This window comes from Cricetulus griseus, chromosome 2 (genome assembly GCF_003668045.3).
Source record: "Cricetulus griseus strain 17A/GY chromosome 2, alternate assembly CriGri-PICRH-1.0, whole genome shotgun sequence".
In the NCBI taxonomy this organism is placed as follows: domain Eukaryota; kingdom Metazoa; phylum Chordata; class Mammalia; order Rodentia; family Cricetidae; genus Cricetulus; species Cricetulus griseus.
This window is the reverse complement of record NC_048595.1, coordinates 437,480,379-437,503,185: the sequence shown is the minus strand read 5'-3', so window position 1 is coordinate 437,503,185 and position 22,807 is coordinate 437,480,379. Positions and strand designations below refer to the sequence as shown.

Here is a 22,807-nt window from a genome sequence, read left to right as displayed (position 1 = left end):
GGTCCAAAGAGCACTGGAGATATTAAACAGGACAAGAAAACAAAAGGAGATGGGATATCGCTAAGGTCAGTCAGCCATACATCAAAAGACACTGGTAAAGCCACAAGGAACAGCAAAAAACAACAGTTCACAGCCAAAGACTCTGGGGCTATTTAAGATTTATGTTATTTTTACTTCTGTGTTTATGTGTGCAGGTATGTACATGTTTTGAGTGTAGGTGCCCACAGAGTACAGAGGAGGAACTCCAAGCATCCACAACCCTGGAAATGGAATTACAAGCAATTGTGGGTGGTCAGATTCAGATGTAGCAAGCTCTCTTAAACACTGAGACATCTCAGCCTCTCTGGGACCATTCAGAATAGGAAGTTATCAGTCACATGTTCTACAGATTCACTTAAAAACAGTAAGGACCTCAAATCAAACCATGTTTACATCATTCTATCTAAAAACAACAACAACAAAAAGGTCGTGGCTAAGAAACCTAGTTTTCATCCCTAGACAGGAAAAAAAAAATCTCTTAAATAAAGATAAGGTAGGAGATTTCATCCTACCACTCCTTCACAAATAATGGGTATTTACTCTAAGGCACCCTATACGGCACAAAGGAACATTAAGACAGTGCTCGGAGCTCTCAGACTAGCAAGGGGGACAAAACACAAGTTAACAAGTTGAAGATGGTGGCAGTTCTGACATTTCAAGACAAGTGCCCAAATGGAGGAGATTTGTTTTGTTGGGCAGGAGTAGGATGAAGAAGGAAGATTCTGAGACTCTATACTAAGAAAAGGAAATACATGTGAGGGTTCTGAAAGATGAACGGGGCTTTGGTGGAAATGGGTGAATGAGGGAAAAACAAGACAAAGACATTCTAGTCTATTTGATTATCTGACCTCGTGGAGCCTGGAATAACTGCTAAGGTTCATGAGAAAGATTACAAGGATTGTCTTCAAGAAAAAGTGGAAATCACAGGCTCTATTCCAAGCTCTTCAGGGAGCAGAACACACAGGATTCTTCTGAGAAGAGTGGGCAAGGCCTGACTGGGATTAAAACCAGGCTTTTGACTGTAGTGATTAAGTAGATGGAGATGTTATGGATTGAGAGAAAAACAACAAAAACAAAACAAAACAAAAAAAAACATGGAAAACCAGGAGCAGAAAATGTCACTTGGTGGTCGACCACTTGCCCAGCACACATGCGTAGCTGTGAGTTTAATGCCCAATCCCAGGTTAGTGGAAACACTGCTCTCAAGAATCAGAGTGGAGCAAATGAACACTGGGTGCTGTGGCTCACACCAGCAATCACATCCCAGCACCCAGAAGACACCACATTCCAGACCAGCATGAGCTACAGAATGAAACCCTATTTAAAAAATAACCCAATTACATCCAAATGGAAATTTATTGTTTTCTTTTTTTAGTTACCACAAGTCTATTTTGTATTTGGTCCTTAATAAAGTCAGATGCATACCTTTTCTGCTTTTTTGTCAGAAATGTCCTGCTTTTCCAAAACAGCCATGCTCTCTTTCAAGTTCTTCACAATATCTGCTGGAGATTTGTGAGACTTGCCAAACGGGAACGGCATGACGGCAGCACCAGAGGATTCCACTGCACTCTGCCTGGTAGACCTGCAACACAGCACAAGGATCGTGTGAGAAAAGTAGGGTCAACCAAAGATACACTTTTATATTCCAATCTATGAAGAACACCATCTTGGGGGCAGAGGCAGCTCAGCACTTAAGAGGACTGGGCTTTGGTTCCCAGCACTCAAAACTATTTGATGCCCTGTTCTAGCCTCCTCAAACACATGGTGTGTAGACATACAAGCAAGCAAAACCCCTTACACATAAACTAAATGTTTTTAAAACCATTTTACACGATGTTCTAAGTTTTGGTAACCTGTAAGCTCATTAAGATGTGTAAAAATAATGCTACAAAGAGAGGCCTTTTCAAACACTATGTTTTTTTAAGCACCCCCCCCATCTTCTGTTCCTCTAACTATCCACCAAACCGGTGCCTGTGGGTGCTTCTGACATACACAGCAGCAGCATGTACATCGCACAGGGCAACTACTACCACCAGACCCAATGCTAAGTACTTTACTCATTAAACAACCCTGGCTGTCGCTATTGTTTCCTTACAGATGAGGTCAGTAAGGCTAACAATCTGGCTCACGGTAAAACAAGCTCCAGTTCCTACTGACTTTGTCCTTAGTTTCAACACTATGCCTCCAATTGACAGTCTACGATAGAGCTGAGGAAAGTGAGGCAAAAAGCCCAATGGAGCTCAACTAAATAGCAGCAGCAGGCAGCAGCAGCATGCTCCTATCCCAGATGTTATGCTGCTCCCCACAATACCCCAGTAGACTTGCCTTACATGCCTGTACTTCCTTGACAAATTTGAGTACTTCAGCGCTGAAAGGACCTTGGTAACACTTTGGATCAATCTCCCAACAGATCCTCAAGGTTTTTACATCATGGACTTTGTACTTTTCTAGTGCAGATGTGACCATCCCTAAGCAAACACCGAACAATGCTCTTAACTTTTTGTGGTAGTGGAAACCAACATTTCAACTACACAAATCACAGTGTTACTTTATTTGAAGAAGGGCTACAGCTATGTAAAAAGCTATCCTAAACAAACTCAGGAGGACAGCCAGGCCTGCTCATAATTTCAGCACCTGGGAGGCGGGCAGAAGCAAGCCTGATGGGCATACAAGCTCCAGGCAGCCAGGGCTACAGAGTGAGCTGTTGTCACAAACAATCCTAACAGCACAACCAGAGTGACTGACACAGTAACATGTTACAAGTCACAAGTTTTTGCTTTTTTGTCTTTTTGTTTTTTCATTAAAAGGACTAAAATGAAGAGCTGGGAGTGGGTATAGCTCAGTGATAAGAGAATGGGCCTAATATTTGCACAACCCTGGGTTGGATTCCCAGCAATGGGAAAAATTAAAAATTTCAAAGCTGAACCAAAGGTATTAATGGACATTAAATAACCTAAGATAATACTTTTCAGAAAAATCTTATATCTCTTAGTGGCTTTCAAATTGAATTTCAATTTCATATTTTTAGCTGCACCAGGTACCTTCTTACCTCCCACCCCTGTACCAACTCAGCAAGAGGGCGGTGTGGAATACTGCAGCCTAGTTTTGTGTTTTCCTTTGTAAACATGTGACGGGGGGGGGGGGGGAGGAGAGGTCCTTCTGTATGCTACGAATATGCTTCTCTTATTGGTTGATGAAGAAAGAGAATTCTGGGAAAAGGAATGCAAAGAGTAAGTCATCAGAGAGATGTCATATAGCTACTGGGAAGATAGGTTTCCTGGGCAATCTCCAGTAAGCCAAGACCATGCATAGATTAATAGATATGGGTTAATAACTAAGAGAGAGCTAGCCAATTAAGAAGCCTGAGCACTCGGCCAAACAGTTTTTAATTAATATAAGCCTCTGTATGTTTATTTGGGACTGAACGGGGCAGAAACCTGTCTACAAACATGCATGATACATCAATACCTCCACTGCACAGCAACTTAACACTTCCTTTGACCGTTGATAATTCATTTGAAATTTTGAATTTCCCCCCCTAATATGATACAGAGAAATGCATGTCTGTTTACAAAGAACAAATGGGAAAGAACATGTAAATTTAATGCTAATGCTAAATCTACAATTAAATTATAAATACAACATTTCTCAACAGGTTTTGATGTAGTCTCTTCTGGCCAATATAGTCCCTATCTCAGTTTCTGTCATCTTACAAATCTATTCTGAGCCAGGCAGTGGGGGAATACACATGTAATCCCAGCACTCAGGAGGCAGAGGCAGAGGCAGGCTCATCTCTATGAGTTCCAGGCCAGCCTGGTTTACCGAGCGAGTTCCAGGCCAGGCTCCAAAACAATACAGAGAAACCCTGTCTTGAAAAACCAAAACCAAACCAAACCAAACCAAACCAAAACAAAAACCCAATACCCAAACCAAACCCAAAACAACCCAAATCAGATTAAATGACAACTTCATCAATCAAAGAAATAGTTTAACACATGCCCTTCACTATGGGTTCTCGAAACTCAAATCCACTTCTAAGCCCCTTTTTAAAAAAGTTTGGATGAGTGCTAGACTGTCTATCTTCTCACTGACATGTAAATCTGAATCATTTTCTTTATTACCATTCCCTTAAACCCTCGGTGGGGGTAGGAGCAGACAGGCTACCTCTGCATACACAGTGAGCTACACAAAACTGTCTCTGAAGGGTATCTTTTTGTACCTGTATTCTGTATCTGGTATTCTGCAGGAAGTGCTATGGAGCTATGTAGATGTTTTCAGCTCTGGCTAAACCATGGAAGAGGTGACCAGGTTAAAGGAGGTTTAAAAGGTCCTATGGTGTTGTCACAACACAAAACATAGCTGTCAGGGAGACCATGTATATAAGATTCTTCTGTTCAGGAAAGGTTATGAAATAATTACCCTTCTTAATTGATCCACCCAACAGGAACATAAAAACAAATTCAATGTACTCCAAGAAAGCAGGCAATGACATGTACTCAGGGCAACAGTTCCACAAAGGATCCAATTACATCAGGAAACATATTCATGATGGACAAAAACCTTTCCTTTATATATTATGATTAAGTTTTTCAAACTAAAGGCTACAGTAAAAGTATAGGTGTCTATTTATGGTCATAATCAGTAAGATGTGCTTGAATCCTAGGGATCTGGAGGCCAAGGGTAATTTGAAAAGGGCAGTATAATCTAACACATCACGTCATGCTACAACAAACACTCAGAGCACTGCAAGCTCAACTTGTGACTGTGTCCACTACTTCTTGCTTTGCCTTGTGTTCCCCACCAGTTGCCTTCCTCTACATTCATTAGTTTTCTGAAACTAATACAATGACTCTATCTTTGCTCTGATATTAATGTCCTTCCAGGTTCTGGTTGTCTCCCTTGCCCTCTATTTGCTCTGGCAGTGTCATCTATAATTTCAGCAACTGGTATCTACACGCCATCCCAGCACTCAAATCTCATCCAAGTCCTGCTTCCTGTTCCTTGTTCCCCACCCCCACCCCATTCTATCACCAACACTTGGCCATGATAGCAGATGACATTTGCTTAACTCTCCCATACAATGGCGTCACAATTTTGAGTCAATTCTATTTTGTAAATCTTTATTTTTTAGGGCCCTTTCACATTCTCCATATAGGCCAGTGGTTGTAATGGAATCCACAGTATCTGTAGTGCATGATATGAGAATTCATATGCTGCTAATTCTCAATGCACACATTGAGAGGCTGAGACTTAAATGGGAGGTTTTCATGTCATGAGGATGGAGCCTCATGGATTGATTAATGCTGCCTTTCTTATAAGAGCTTTTCTTATAACACCTTTTGCCATGTGAGGATATAGACCTCACCACTTGTTTAACCCAGAACCCATTACGGATTTAGCCTTCGGAACTGTTACCTAGTGCTATGTATTTTGTCATAGCAGTAACAACAGAGTAAGACAAGGATGATGAAAGAGTGTTGGTTGTCACAATGAGTGAGTAAAGAGCACCACCATCATTGAAAAGGGAGTACTGCTTTTCAGTTGGTGTTCAGTTAAGCCTAATACTGTGGATTTCCATTTTCTTAGGTGGGGTATAAGTCTAAATAATGAATATTTTCCATCTGTTCCTGTATCTAAATCCATCACTGAGAAATAAACACCTAGCTTTTAAAGAAAAGGTTCTACTGTTCATTCCGAGAAATCCAAACATTAAGGAATAGTGGAGAAGCTATTAGTGGGTCAATATAATCTTTTAAGTTCTTGTTTTTAATATTTGTACTTGTTTTCACTGGTATCCACTCTCTTTCCCAAAATGGATGCTAGAAACGGCCACTTGTTTAAAGTTTTACCAGCAAAATATCCACACCATTAAAGTTAGGACTGTTAGGTACTACCACTTTGGCAACTGGATTGCTCTGGCTTATGTGCCTCACTATTTACTCACATGCTATCAAATACTGACAAAAATCAAATGCCCTGTAAGTCAGTATCAGGACACCGTCATTCATTCAATAACATATGCTACAAACTTAAGGCATTTAGTTCTTGCTTTCCAGACAAAATGTGGGTGTGTGTTTAGAGACAATAATACAAACTGCTGAATGACAACACATTCCTAGACAGCTGACTTCATAAAGCTCTGTATTAACATATGTGTTAGATCTGACTCGTCAATTAGGCAGTCAAATGCAAACAGTAAAAATGAACAAAAAGCCCACACACTGTAAGGTTATTGCATCCAAGAGCCATTAGGGTCCCTGATTAAATATGCAGTCATGGAAAAGTGTGAATGCAATCATACAAACTCTATGACCCAATGCTATACTACCATGGTTAATGTTACTTAATCCTTACAATTACCAAATAAGTCGATATTGTTTCTAAGTACTAAGCTATTTAATAGTACAGAGTAATTATTGAAGGCATAGTGATTAATTATAAGGATTTTAAAGACAGTCTGAGACTAGATTCAAATCTTGATTTCACCAGACCTTGACTTAGACTTCTAAGCCCCTTTCCTTATGTATGAAATGTGAAAAACAGCAGCTACTAATGTGATGTACAAATAAAAATACGTCAAACTCAAGTATTTCCGATTGCACATCATGGGCTGGAGAGGTGGGTCAGTGGTTAAGAGCATGTGCTGCTCCTCCAGAGAACTGGAGTTCAATTCCCAGCACCCCATCAGGTGGCTCACAAAGCACCCATAACTATCTCCAGGGGCATCTGATACCCTTGGCCTCTGTCAGCATGTGCACTCATATGCACATGAACACACATACAACAAAGGCATATATGTAATTTAAAAAATAAAAATTTTAATTTGTATTATCACATTATAAAATACCTGTTGCTTGAAAAATTTTAATAGAAGGGGCTAGCTACTCACCCTTGCCTCTAAACGCTGATTCATGACTACTAATTTCAGAATAAAAACAAATATATAATAGTTAATTATCTATATATAAGTAGATACTATCTAGTATAATAAAGAGAGTGTATATCCTTCCCTTTGGAGCCTGTAACTAAAACTCCATTCAGCTTTTGGATGGGAGGACTGCCCTTCTCAAATAAAATCTGATGAGTCAGCTTCATTAAAATTAAAACAGGATGACCTTTAAGAAGCCAGTTGAAGCCTTGGTTAATTACCAAAGCCACCAGAAACATAACACTAAACCAACTATGCCAAAACTAAACCAAAGCTCAGGAGACACTGAATGGGTTTTGCAACTAACAGAGACTTTCAGGTTCAGATGTTGTAGCCCACACCTTTAGTCCTAGCACTTGAGAGGCAGATGTAGTGACTTTGATGTAAGCTTGCAGACATGCATACAGGCAAGCAGGCTTCTTTCCTGGCTGATGCTAGATGCTTAATCAAACACCTGATGATGAAATTTTACAACCTAGATAAGAACCTAGATAAGATTGTGGTAGGAATGGCAACAGTAGCGGGAATATGTAAAACAATGTAACTAGCGTCTCTCCCAAACAGTTTAAAAGCATTGTTGGGGGGGGGGTGGTGGTGGAGAGATGGCTCAGCAGTTAAGAGCACTGACTGCTCTTCCAGAGGTCCTGAGTTCAATTCCCGGCAACCACATGGTGGCTCACAACCACCTTGAATGAGATTTGGTACCTTCTGCTGGCATGCAGGCAGAAGACTGTATACATAATAAGTAAATAAAATCTTAAAAAAAAAAAAAGTGTTGTTGCTTCTCTGTTCAACCTCCATCAATCTCCACCCAATAACTTAGCATTTCATTCAGTAAAACTGGGTTCCTGTGATCTGTTCCTCTCTAGGCTCATCTCCCTTACTGTAGGCTTTAGTTATATTTAATTTGACATTTCTAGACTGGACCCAGACAATATTTTACACATAAATGCTTAGCCCAAACACTACTGTCTTATTTTTATCCACATGTCTGTACAAATGACATCCAATGACAAAGGCCTAGAGCAGGGTGTATGCCTGTACACACATACAATCCCAACAGTCAGGAAGAGGCAGCAGGACCATGAGTTTGAAGCCAGCTAGTGAGCAAGACCTTGTCTCAAAAAACAAACATGGTGCTGGGACTGACAGAGTGCTTATTTGGTTTGTATGAAGCCCTAGGTTCAAATCCCAAGGCTAAAATGATAAACAAACAAATAAATAAATGCAAGAATGCACACACACACACACACACACACACACACACACACACACACACACACACACACACACACCTTTCCTATTTCCAAAAGAGCCTGCAACAGTAGAAGAACCTGTAGCTGAAGTGCAATGAGATGCCTGGAGCATATACAAAAGCTGGGTCCTGTAAACAGTAGAGTGGAGTGGGAATTGGAGACAGGAAAAGCCCCCATGAGTCTTACACACGAGCACATACAAATTGTACACACAGAGAAACAATAACTTTTTTTAAGAACTAAAAAACTTTGTGATGATAGGCAGTGGTGATGTACACCTTTGATCCCAGCACTTGGGAGGCAGAGGCAGGTGGATCTACAAGAGCTAGTTCAGGACAGCCTCCAAAGCCACAGAGCAACCATATGTCAAAAAACAAACAAAACAAAACAAAAAAACAAAAACTTTGTGATCAAGCCAGGCCGTGGAGGTACATACCTTTAATACAGTGGGGGGGGGGTGCGGCAGGAGGGTCTCTGAGAGAGTTGCAGGACAGCCAGGGATAAAGAAAAACTCTGTCTCAGAGAGAGAGAGAGAGAGAGAGAGAGAGAGAGAGAGAGAGAGAGAGAGAGAGAGAGAGAGAGACCTAGCACATCTATTCTATCTATTCTGTACAGCCCATTATTTCAGGATAACTGGCTGACAAGAAAGTTCTTTAAAGACAACTCATAGCTAATAAACTACTATAATCTTTGATGGGTTACATCAACACAATGGATCTAACAACATTAAGACCCTGCCAACTGTACTGTCTTCTTAGGTACAGTATAGTCTCCCTGAGTGAGTAGAGACAAGAATCTGATACCTGTCCTCTTCACAGCCAGCTGCTGTCAGCTTCCTGGCCTTAATAAAAATTGAGGAAATGATTCCTGACCTGCCCTCCTAGAAATCTGTTCATAAGAAATGACTAAACAAACGGTTGTTTTGACCCGAGAAAAGTTCTGTATACCAACTGAGGCCATGGGAGAGTAAGAGTGTGATCCAGCAGTTTGACACTATCATAATAGGAAAATTATGGGGCTGGAGAGATGGCTCAGAGGTTAAGAGCACTGATTGCTCTTCCAGAGGTCCTGAGTTCAATTCCCAGCAACCACATGGTGGCTCACAACTATCCGTTTATGAGACCTGGTGCTCTCTTCTGGTGTGCAGATATACATGGAAGCAGAATGTTGTATACATAATAAATAAAATCTTTTAAAAAATTAGGAAAATTATGACTATAATCCCAGCACTTGGTAGGTTGAGGCAGGAGATCACAAGGTCAAGCCAGTCTGGGCAACAGAGAAAATTCCCAGGCCCCAGACCTACAACATAAGACCTTGTCTCACTCAACAGAGCCAACAAAAGCCTCTGTTTCCCCCTTGTTTCCACCCCTCTAACCAGTTCTTACTATTCTTTTCTTTGTACACCCGTTACCCACTGTCCTTTCTTATGGGTCTGTGAAACATTGTACACTCCTCCTTTTATTTTACAAGTATTCTCTCCTTGCCCATCATTTGTATATCAACTTAATGTCACCTAATGTATTAATGTGGGTGCATTTGGGCAGTGCCCAGGAAGGCCAGAAGAGCCATCAAATCCCTGGACATGGAGTTACAGGTGATTAAAAGTCCCTCAATGTTGGTACTGGGAACCAAATTCAGGTTCTCTACAAAAGCAGCAAGCACTGCTGCTGAACCATGTCTCCAGATTCAGTTTTCATTGTGTATAGCCTTACCTATAAATCTTTAAAAACAAACAAGTTTGGATGCAGAATATGAAAGATTTTTTTATGTCTACAGATATAAAACATTTGTAATTAATGGTATCTTCTAAACAAATGCGATATTCTAATGGATTCTCATTTAAATATCAACTTACTGTCTAGTTTGATTTCTTTCATTAAAGCACTGCTTAATTGTAAGGGGGAATAATCAACTAAGGAATACACTATGTCACATGAATTCTAGGGTTTTATTCAGCTAGCCATCTAATTAAGTTCTTTCAGGAGGCTGTATAGTATATATTTCCACATGCACTAACTATATTTAAATATATATTAAGTATGATGTTAAGCAAAATTATTTATATTTGAAGCATTTTTCACAATTAGAAGCCTCTGATTTGAGGCTATTTAAAATTTTGAAAACACACACACACACACACCTTTTGTAAATGATTAAAATAACTAATGATTAAACCAACAAACAACCCTCTCATTTCTATATTTCATTCTCGTCTAGACAAGAAGTAAATCCTACAAGTTGTCAAAATACACCAGTTTGAGCAGCTGCTGGCGCAATCAGGGAATTTCTTTGATTATTCTCCAGGTACTACAGGTCCTCAACTCTACATGAGATCTGCCCAGCCAAGACTACATCAACATAATTCTTACATTTAGTCTTGAGCCACCCCCTCCCCCAAAATGACAGTTTGAACAGTCAAAGGATACAGCTGACAAACTTTGAGTGATTTCATCAGCTGCAATCTTTCATGTGTATTCTTACAGCACATTACACCTTCCCTTGTTTACTATTGCATTTTGGAATAAGCCTGTGGGAATGAACATCTATTTCTACTAAATTTCTTCTGATTTAGATCCAATATACAATACGTTTTAAATTGGGGGCAGATTGGAGGGGAGCAATAAGATGGCTCAGCAGGTCAAGGCATCTGCTGCCAGATGTGACAAACTGAGTTGGTGGAAAGACAGAATTGACTTTCAAAGCTGCCCTCTGTCCTCCATACATGTAGACACACAGACACTGGCACACAGAGAACACCCTGACACAAAGTAAAAATAATTTTTTCCCTTGAATCATGAATCTGTCACCAACGCTGACAAGCCCTGAGTTTAATCCATGGCGCCTACATGGTAGAAGGAAAGAACTCACTCCTGCAAACCGTCCTCTGGCCTCTGCGCATGCAGGGAGATGTACACACATACAATAAACTAGTGAAGTTTTCTTTTTTTTTCCCCCTAAAGACCAAGAAAGTAGCCAGGTGGGCGGTAGTGGTGCACGCCTTTAATCACAGCACGTGTGAGGCAGAGACAGGCTGATCTATGTGAGGCCAGCCTGGTCTACAGAGCGAGTTCCAGAACAGGGTCCAAAGCTACACAGAGAAACCCTGTCTTAAAAAACAAAACAAAAGAATGAGAAAGTATCAATAAATCTTCAAGAAAGGAACTGCAATCTATTTTTTTCTTCCGGGTAAACTTCTTACTTGCTCTGTCACAAGGCTGTGCAAACACAGTCCATATAATCATGGGCAAACATCATGGTCTTGCCCACATTTTTGTAAATAAGAAAAGCAAATAGCCAACCCTGCCCTTTAGAAAGTGAATTCCTGAAGAAGGATGCAACATTCAAACTTGAACTGTAAACAGATGAGAAAAACCTGAAACAAATTTCAAGTATGTTCAGACAAAACTACCTTCTGGAAGATATTTTTAGGTTCAAGAATTAATAGTGTATTAGAAATGTGTGACTTTAAAAAGTCATACTTGCAAAGGTAATTTCTAAATTTGCCTTTAGTCATTTTGATGAAAAACTGGATTTTGAAAAAACCCTTAAACTCACAGCTTTAAATGTCTACAGAATCAGTAATAAACCTAGGAAATCATTCTCCTTAAAGGTCTGGCATTACTATTGTTATTCTGGCCAAATGCCCACAAAAGCACAAACATGTTGCACACGCCCAAGCTGCACGACCATAGCTGGAGATTTATAGATTTGTTTTCTTTTTAACTACCTGAAAGCTGTCAAATAGTGGTATTTAGTGTAAATAAACCTTTTTCAGCAAAAATATTTGGACAAAGAATGCACAACTACATGGTACTTTAGACCTTAAGATCATAGAGAGCAGTGGTTCTTAACCTTCCTAATGCTGTGACCCTTTAATATAGTTCTTCACGTTGTGGTGGCCTCAACCATAACATTATTTTCATTGCCACCTTATAACTGCAACTTTATGTTATGAATCATAATGCAAATATCTGGTATGTGACCCCAAAGGGGGTCTCAACCCACAGATTGAGAACCACTGTAGTAGAATATACTACTACCTAAGACAACCTTTCTCCTGCCCAGACACCACATCCTTTCTGCCCTCCATGTCGACATATTAATTGGCATAGATATGAAGGCTTGATCCTTGGTTGAGAGAAGAGTTCTCAATGAAACAATGAGGCTAAACAGTGCTTAACATCAGAAGCAACCAGACCTCTCCAGCCATCACTAGCTGACAGGATCATACAAAAGCTGGCAGTTGCTTGTGCTTTTGGAGGAAATAAAATTTTCTACCACATACCAACAACTCAGCTCATGGATCTAGGAAGATGAGGTCATGGTATGAAGTATAAGAAGAAGAGAGGTACAACACAGAGAAGACTTCAAATCTATAGAACATTAACGAACATCCCATTACTATACCCTAAATGAAAACCCTTACCAGTACCAAGATCAGAGGGCAGGGAAGGCACGCTGCATGCTAAAGGCAGGCATCAAGGTGAAGATGCTCCCAAACTGGCTTTTAGACACTGATACTTTTGGATGAAAGCCAAAAGTCAGCTAGAGAGCTATATGCCACAGTCTGAAGTCTGATATGGAAACAAAATTATTTTGTAATTTTGTCAAGCTCTGTAGGTATTAAAGCTTGGAGTGGAGGCAAAAGTTGAAAAGCCCAGTGTTGTTTACAGAATGGCCACATGCCTTCTTTTATTGCACAAAGAACATTCCACTCCTGATGTGTTGACAGCACAATACAGTCAAACTGGAAAATCTGCCTTTTCATTTGAAATCTCTATCTCAAATGCAATGAACAATAGCTTCTTACAGCCAAGGGAGAATAGATGTCAATGAGAGACACTCCAACCAGGAGCTTTTTACATTGAAAATGTTCTTCCCTCTATAAATTTTCAACACAGAATTTTATTTTTCCTTCACTATTTCAAAAGTGGAATGCTACTAACCCAAGAATATACAATGACTAAATATCTGAGTGCTGTTGCACACAAAGGAACAATTCTAACACAGATTATCATTCTCATACTCAGATACCCCACATCTCTCATCTTGGTTTTTTAAATTTAATTTATTTTTTTAGGTTTTGTTTTTGTTTTTGCTTTTTGAGAGAGGGAGTCTCAGAATTTAGCCCTGGAACTCAGAGATCTGCTTGCCTCTGCATCCTAACTAAATGCTGTGATAAAAAGAACTGCCATGATGCCCAGCATCTTGACTGATTTTTTTTTTTTTAACTCTTCCAAATAGTAAGATTATTGTTAACTAAAGTGGCAGAACCATAGTGGTCCGAACAGGAAGTTACACTGATGAAAACTGGATTTCCACAGGTATTCTAGTCATGAAGCAAGTAGGGTGAACTTATTTCAAAATAATGGAAGATGAATGGTATGAGCTCAGAAATGTCTTAAGACTGAAATGAATGGCATTAGCTATGGTGCTGATGGCAGCTTTCAAACCTGGGCTACCTGAGTTCTGGAAGAGGTCAATCTATTCTAGCCTAAACACTTCATTCCTATCGGTTTATATAATGGACTTGTATGTTGTGAATAGAACATAATCTGTTTTTAAACCAAAGTCTTATGTATCTAACCTCAAACTCATTATCCTCTTACCTCTGCCTCCCAAGTACTGGGATTATAGGCATATGTCAGGACCTGGCCCTCCAAGTCAATGCAGGCACCTAATTTGAAATCAAGCCCCGAGTAAGCTTTTTACTTTTCAGAGGCAGCTACAAGTACTGTCTATTAGGACTAGCTAATTGTTAAAGCTAGTGCAGTTATCTGAGATTATAACCTCAAACCTTTCTGGTACCCAACTTTAATGAGACGTTAATAATGACAGTTCCAGAGCATCATAAACCCATGACTTTAACATGGTGTAGTGGTAGAAGCCTATAACCCCAGAACGCCAGAGGCTGAGGGGGAAGAATCACATGTGGGCTTGGTCAGGCAGAGAAACACTGATGTAGTAATACTGTACTCAGGGCCAACATTATCTTTTAGGTTTAAAACCAAAAATTTTTACACTTAAGCCTGAGAGGTTCATTTGTAGATACTATACTGACATCCTTAAATCCTGGAAAAGCCATGCTTCTTTCTCTGAAGTCATCAGTTTGTTGTGTGTCTTAACATACAGTCTCGCTCGGAACTGACTCCTTATTCTAGCTACCCAACTCAAAGCCAAATGTGGGATTCCTCCTAATAGTACACAAAACGGGTTTACTTGTGTATTAACCTTGATCCAATAGTCAATTTGTCCTGTTTTCTACATTCCTTATCTTGTTTTCTATGGATAGTAGTCAGTAAAGAGAGAGAAGGAAAAATACTCCTTATTTTTCCATTTTCCTAAAATGACAGTAGGTATCTGGTCAGCTTTTCATCACTGAAACAAAATGCCAGAGTCTGGTTAATGTAAGAAATATGCTTATTTAGCTCATAGTTTCAAAGGTCCAATCAAGGGCATAGTACCCTGCATCAGTGCAATTCTAACGAGGACCTTTTCTTTCTTTCTTTAAGTCCCCCCCCCCTTATTTATTTATATGCATTGGTGTTTTGCAGGTATGTCTGTGTGAGAGTGTCAGATCTTGGGAGTGTTGAGTTGCATATGCCTACTGGGATTTGAACCCCAGTCCTCTGAAAGGGCAGTCAGTGTCCTCAACTGCTGAGTCACCTCTCCAGCCCCTCACTGTACTAGCTAACAATGGTGACATTTCAAACAGCAAGCAAAAAAGAAAAGGGTATGGCCCTCTACAAGAACTTCAGTCCCAGTGACCTAGGAGCACTAGCCCACTTCTTAGTGGCCTGACTATTATCCATTGAGGCTCAAGTCTTCAACATGTGGACACCTGAGGACTAAACCAAATCCAACCCATAGCATAGCTGTGAGGGACACTTAAAAAGGGACACTTAAAGTTTAGCATATGGGTGTCAACATAAGCTTTTAATCTTAGCATCATTACAAATTTGTTTTAACAGTGCCCAATCCAGTATATTAGTTATCTCCTTGAGGTGAAATTAGGAAACAATGCTAAGAAGAGCCTATGCCAAAAGAGAGAAAGGACATTAAAGCAATCAATATATATGGTTTACAGTAAAATCAAAATAAGGGACTTCGTTTTAAGAGTCAAATTTTAGCTCTGACAGTGGTCTAGCCTCCTCAGTAGTATGAAAGGGCAGCCCCGGCTCTTCCACTGTGTACGCTGTCTACTCATTTGTGTAATGTCTATTTAGTTCCCATCAATCTCCTTCCTGGTTTAAGAAAAAACACAAGTATTTCCAAGCTTATGCAACATACTGTTCAAGCTGCTGTTACATGGAAGGCACTTCAGAAACAGAGCTTTAAATGTCTACTTTCATAGAAAATTATTTTTACCAGGCATACAAAATATATCCTTCTAAGCAGTATAAAATTTTCCATTCATAAATTAACAGCTAAGCTATACTTGCATACTATTTTCATAGTCTATTCCCATCTCATCGAGGACATTAAGGAAGTACCAAGAATATAAGTGAAGATGGGGGTGGCAAGCAATAGGCAAAGAACACAATGAAAATGGGTAACAATATACAAATGACGAGGTAAACAAAAATGCTGCCCAATCAACAAATATTGGCTTCGACCAAAGACAAACAGTTCATCTTCCAGTCTTTCCTTCTACACTACCAGGAAGGCTAAAGAAAAATGTAAGTACTGTGGCTTTGTAGAGACGGGACTGAATGCCTATGATTATATATGGTTTATTCTTTGCATACTCCCCGGGTATCTTGAAGATACAGGTTCTTACAAAACAAAGCCTGCTTTTAAGACTAAAATCTAAGAAAAAGGGCAAGAAGCAAATAGGAACAAATAAATAGTCTGGGGCAGATAAATAACCAAGGAATCTATTACACTGGTATCCTAGACCTCTAAACAAGCCAGATTAAAACACCAGCAGTCCTCTGCTATTAAGGTCACAGGCCACTGCCATTATTGTTTGTTTTGTTTTTTCAAGACAGGGTTTTTCTATGTAGAGAACTGGCCTGTTCTGGAACTCATTCTATAGACCAGGCTAGCCACGAACTCAGAGATCCAGCTACCTTTGCCTCCTGGGTGCTGAGATTAAAGCTGTGTATGCACCACTATCCCTGGCTCTTCACTGCCTACTTATGTCTTCTACCAACCCCTGCCCTGTCATGTACCATCCACACAGTATGTGTGATAGTTTACATGAATCAAGCCCCTGCTGACCTGCATGGTAACTGAAAGAGGCAAACTGAATGTTTAACCCAGGAAGACCAGTCCCCACCCAGAAACCATTTATTAAATGCAGATGGCCAGGTGAGAACTCTGTACAAGATGGAATAAGTAGAGACATGCGGTAAAAACAGACTACCTTAATGTTTATGACCTGGTTCCAGCTGTTTGTGAGACCCAGGTACAACTGTCTTTTTCCCATGTCCTAAGTATTTGAGTTATTTCCCAAGATAAAATCTTACTAAAATCTCTGCTTTGCTGTAAGACACAAGAAGGTTCCAATTTATGGGTGGGGCATGACACACTGCTATGCACATCTTTCCTGAGAAGGGCATTTCTCCTCCAAACCTCACAGTGGCATCATCTGGTGCTCCCATGTAATCTGGACACCCACTTTTGAGGTAAAGATGTGTCATTAAAGGACTAAAAAAACGAAAAAAGGCTGGGCTTGGAACTCAGTGGTAGTGTATGTCTGGCATGTTCAAAGTCCTGGGTTCAAGCTCCAGTGCTGAACCAATAAAAACAAACAAACAAAAACACTATTGTCTGCTTATTTTCACAAAATAAAAGTATACTGTTCAAGATTATAGAAGGAAAAGCATTTTTTCCTCCTATGATCATCCTAAACTTAATTCTTAAAATGATCTTGTAAATATATACCCCTTGAATGTATTTGTTTGCAGATTCAGACAAGATATAGACTAATCAACTAAAAATTATATAAATATGTAGATAAGTGAATAAAGGCACAGTGATTATTTGCAAGAGTTACAAAGTAACAATATCAACTATTTGAAAACTGGCACTACAGTTGTCACTTGGGAAGCTGAGGAAGAAGTTATCATGAGTTCAAGACTAATTCAGGCTCCATAGGAAAATTCTGTCTCTAAAATCTAAACACAACAAGGCTAAAATAAAACAAACCATAAACCGGGGAGATGGCTTTCAGTAAAGTAGAAACATGAGAACTGGTGTTCACAGCCCCAAATTCTCTTTGTAACAATTCCTGAGAAGGATGTAGTATCAAAGGAAGAGAGAATACAGGCAGTTTGCTTAGAATTTCTCCTTTCAAGACTGAAAGGGCTAGGCAGAACATTTTATAGTTAGACATATTGTAACATGACAGCTATCATTCTGAGAAGTGAATCTCTTAAAACTGCTTTGGTTTCAAATGACCTGTGAGTACACTGACTCCAAAATTAATTAATGTCCTAAGTCAAACTAGGTGGAGACAGCAGTACTCTGTCATTTAATGGTAGAACGATACCGTCTTCTACACCAGGGCAATCTGGCAAACCAAGGGAGATTAACTGAGCAACTGTGTGAGGACAAACACAAAGGCATACTTTCCTTAAGAAATCAGGGCATTTGTTTTTCCATTTAACTATCTTGATCTAGCCAACTTCTCCATTTTGTTCGTGTTCACATTCTGATCTAGCAAGAACAAAGAGCCCTCCACAGGGTCAGCAGTGCTTAAATATTTCTTAGTGATGAAAACAAGTGTCTCTTGGCAAATATTGACAATTCCTTACATTTCCAGGAGAATATGCCCGTGTCCCAACTCTTTACTCTGATGGTAGACTGGATGCCATGTTCCTCTTGAGGAACGTGTCCCTATGCTTCAGTCTCCCATCAGCAGCCATCCATTCCAGATGGGGGAGGGATGCCATTTTCCCCTCAGGCATACACCATCATTCTCATTTCCCCCATGCTACTTGCACTCTTTTTTGATGGTGCTGGCAAGTGAATTCAGGGTCTCATGCATGCTAAGCAAGCACTCTTCTTGTGAACCCTCAGATCTACACTGACTTGACTACATTTTCCTCAAAGCCTAGTGTCTTTACATGCTCTCGTTTCAGCTACAAACTGAGCTATTTTACTTTGGCTTATGAACCTCTGTGTGCTTGGAAAAAAAAAAATACATGTCCTTTGGCAAAGGCCAACCCATGTGCTTTTCATTCACAACATGAAGATTACATGAAAGCCAACAATGAGATACATGGTGTTTGTGTGTATAACATCTGATGATACCAAGTTATTCAAGAAATGACTTCATTCGGCTGCTTAATCAGCTCTCTCTTTTATCACTAAGGTAGTAACACAAATTTCACCTTACACATTTATGACATTGCACCAAACACCAACAAAACAAGGGTGACACCAAAAAACAAAGTTGGAAAACTTTTTTTTCAAATATCTTTTACACTGGAAAGATTTAAAGAGTCAAACCATCTTCTTCCACTTAGCAGCTAAAATAACTATGTATTTTGAAATAATAGTTTTACTGAGATATAATTTACAACTTACTCATTTAAAGCATACAATTCAGTAATTTTCAGCATATTCAGAGTTAAACTACAACTCCACAACCAGTTGGCAATCATTCATAGTAACTATGAGAAACAAAAAATTTTTAACTGGTTTACATGAAATGAACATCTTTACAACCTGTTTATATACTAGGCTGCATATATACTTACAACTGTATGTACTATCTTGTGCTTTCTTTTTTTTTAAATTTATTTATTTTGCTTTATGTACATTGGCATTTTTCTTGCATGTATATCTGTGTGAGAGTGTCAGATCTTGGAGTTATAAACAGTTGTGAGCTGCCATGTGAGTGCCTGGAATTGAACCTGGGTCCTTTGGAAGAACAACCAGTGCTCTATCCACTGAGCCGTATCTCCAGCCTGACTATCTTGTGTTTTCAAGCCAACTAGACTGGAACATTACCACTTCTCAAAATCTCAACTTAATGCCTCCCACCTTGTCTACCTGCATTTATTTATTTAGATACTATCATTTCCCTAGTGTTTTAGAACATAACCTATCTGAAATGTATTTAACAGCACTGTCTGATTAATTTCCTGCTCAGTTTGCTCATTCAAGAACATAAAGCTAGCTGGGCGTTGGTGGCGCACGCCTTTAATCCCAGCATTTGGGAGGCAGAGGCAGGTGGATCTCTGAGTTGGAGGCCAGCCTGGTCTACAGAGTGAGTTTCTTCGGTACAGCCAGGGCTACACATAAAGACCCTGTTTCCCTGCTTCCCTCCAAATGTGTGATTAACTGCACTCATTAAATAGGTTCCTAAATATAGTGAGGTCTGTGAGTGGGTTTTACTGAGATGGCTCAGCATGGAGAGGCATTGCTGTCAAGTGTGATTCCCCAGGACCCACACAGTGGAAGAAGACAACCAACTCCTCCAAGCTGTCCTCTGATCTCCACAGGCACACCATGGCATGTGTGTGTCCAAGCGCTTACATACATAATGTGAGTGTGTGTACACTAAATAAATACAAATTAATATACCAATGAGATTTTTTTTCTTGCTTAGTCTTCCCACTTTTTCTTAAGACTGTATGGTTTCTTAAAAGTTTAGTTTTGTTTTTTTTAGTGATCCCAAATATTTCATATTTAGACATTTCATTTTTCATAGCCAGAGTATTTCTGTCCTGACATTTATAACACCGCTAGCAAGAAATCAAGTATCTCTATGTAAAATATGGCTCCTGGGCTGAATTCTTTAGCTCTTTAACTGAGTGTATTCATTTTACTAAGTTTAACATTATAACTAGCTGGGTATAGTGAGACATTGATAATCCCAGCACTTTCCAAAATGGTTCCAGAAACTATAAAATATCAGCAAGTTTAGTTAAACAGAGAATTGTTATAGAGAGTAACAACTGGTATTTATTGGTTCTGTTCTATTCACTTCACCTGTACTATCACACAACAAGTCCAGAAGATTATTATTCCAGTCACAAACAGAGAAATTCAGAAGAGGAGGTTTGGGATGTAAGCCACAGAGCCTGGGTCTGGCACTGGTGGATATTTAACCTCAGGCTTTCTCGGTCTAGCATTCTCCAAGAGAGTGCTAACTCTACAGACCATTCCTCCTGAGCACAAACTCTTAGAAAACAAAGTGAGGAGACAAAGTACATGGATGGTGCCTGCTGCTGTCCTGCTGTCCTGCTGTCCTGGACAGAATAAGAACATGCTAAGTAAAGGGAGAAATAGCAATATTGGAGGATTTTCCTTTTAAAGATAAAATCTCACTGTAACACAAGTCGGCCTCAATCTTGTGAGCCTCCTGCCTCAGTTTCCCAAGTGCTGAGATCAAGAAAATGCCTCAGATTTGACTCAAGGCCAATCTGATTTATGAGGGTATTTTTCTCAGTTGAGATTTCTTCTTCCCAGATAACTCTCTAGTCTCCATTTCTTCTCAGCTCCTTAATCATCACTGTTGGTAAACTCAGTAACATAGCCTGAGTAGAAGGCTTGGCCTGGCTATGTTCCAGGATGGGTCTACAATCCAGTCTTGTCAAGACAAAAAACTACGCCATGTACAAGGTTGAGCTCTGCACCAGAGTTCTGAATGAAGGAACCTTTCTAGATTTATAACTGAGACTGTTTCAATTATTAAACACATGAAAACACTAGGTTCTTACATATGGGCTGAATACTTATTTATGTCTTGACAATGTACTAGCAACTGTATACATGTATAGGTTGCCAGTTACTTATTTTTCATCTTGTTCTACCTGCTTACACCAGCACAGGATTCATGTGCTATTTTCATATGAACTGACGTGTAGAGGATGCTGGCTACAGCTTATTTTAGTACCTCTGTCATATTCCAGACTAGTGACTCCATTGACTACACACTGTACACAACACAAAAGCCGTCTTCAGGTACATCCTGAGAAACTCCCATAAAAAGTGTTCATCAGAGGTCTGGAGAGACGGCTTAGCAGTTAAGAGTACCTGCCGCTCCTGAAGAGGACCTGAATTCAGTTCCCAGCACCATGTTAGATGCGTTTCTTCACCTCTGTCCCCTGGAGGTACCTGAATTTATGGTACATACACACTCACACATTCAAATACACTACAGTTGAAACATGATTTTTTCTTTTTCCTGAGATAAGGGTCTTACTATGCAGCTCTGGCTGTCCTGGTACTCTATGTAGACCAGGCTGGTCCCAAACTCAAAGCCTGACTCTTAAGTGCCAGGATGAAAGACATATGCCACCACCCCTGACCTATTTTGAGGGGGAGGAGCAGGGGGTTATGAAATATAATTTTTTTAAAGTCTTAAAAAAAAAAAGTCAAGCAAGAAGAAATTTACTCTGGGGCTAGAACACTCAAATGTGTTGTTGTGGGTCACAAAAATACATGAAGTAGCCAGTTATGTTTAAGACAATAGACGATTTGGTCTCTACCATTACTGACCTCTTTTCTTGGTTAAGGCCCCAGTGACAGTAGAAATGTTAACAGGAGTACTAAAGTAACCTGTATTAATTTTGTTTTAGTGAATAAGAACTACAAGAAACAGGGTTGGGGATAGCTCGATGGTTAAGAGTACTAACTCTTCTTCCAGAGGGCCAGGGTTCAATTCCCAACACCAACATGGTAGCTCACAACTGTCTATAGCTCCAGTTCCAGGGGGTCCCAGCTTCAGGGAATCTGACACCCTCTTCTGGCCTCTTCAGCACCTGCAGACACATGTACACATATAAACACTATTCAACTACTACCTGCCACATGTCTGGAACCTCCATAAAATCCTGTCAATTAAGTTAGAGAGAGAGATGGCCAAACACCCTCACACATACATACACGCAGGCAAAACACAAATGCACATAAAATAAAAATAATCATTAAAAAAACAATTACAAGAAATTAATCATTGTTGCAAGTATGCACACTGTTTAGATAGGGTCACTAATGTAGCCCACGGTAAAATCAAATGTGTGATCCTGCCTCCTGCCTCAACATTCTGGGAGCTAGGATTATAAGTATGCACCATGATGCTGGGCTAGTATGAATATGTTTGTATTTAATTACATGCTTACTTAAGGAATTGTGTAAAAGAAACTTTTAAATTGTGTAACACTGTACCTTAAAGCTCATAACTAGGAAGGCAAAACTTTTAAGAGTGTCCTTTCTGCTGACATCACAGCGAATGACATATTCAACTACAGATCAAAGAGTCCAGTCCAGGTTCACTGTAGGCTACTTAAAGAATTTCCAGAGTCATAAAATATTTCTGAAAGTATATATGGCAAAGAAGAAGGGCTCCGAGAGCCTCAGTTACATTAACAGCTACCATGTACTAGGAACTTGGAACACAGATACTGTGCACAACATTTTCTTATCGAACCTTCACAGCTTCTTTGTAGACAGACAGCAGTAGGAAAGTAGGGAAGAACGGGCCTACAAAATGCTCCCTAGCAGCATAGAACTGGGATTTAAGCCCTTTTTTATGGCCTTTAAACACTGAGCTTTTGAGCTGTTTCACCACAGAACTGTCTCTATAGTACAGCCGCACTCATATCCCCTGCTTTTTATAATC

The 22,807-nt window shown here is 39.8% G+C and overlaps 1 protein-coding gene across 1 annotated transcript in view; it reads right to left on the bottom strand.

The window, feature by feature from the left end:
• The window catches only part of Cab39 (calcium binding protein 39), a 75,143-nt gene that overhangs the window by 40,829 nt on the left and 11,507 nt on the right, over positions 1-22,807 (bottom strand). Inside the window, exon 2 of the mRNA XM_027397438.2 lies at positions 1,465-1,621. Coding sequence (XP_027253239.1) covers positions 1,465-1,578 — 114 coding nt within the window. The 5' untranslated portion in view covers positions 1,579-1,621. The remainder of the gene's footprint in view (positions 1-1,464; positions 1,622-22,807) is intronic.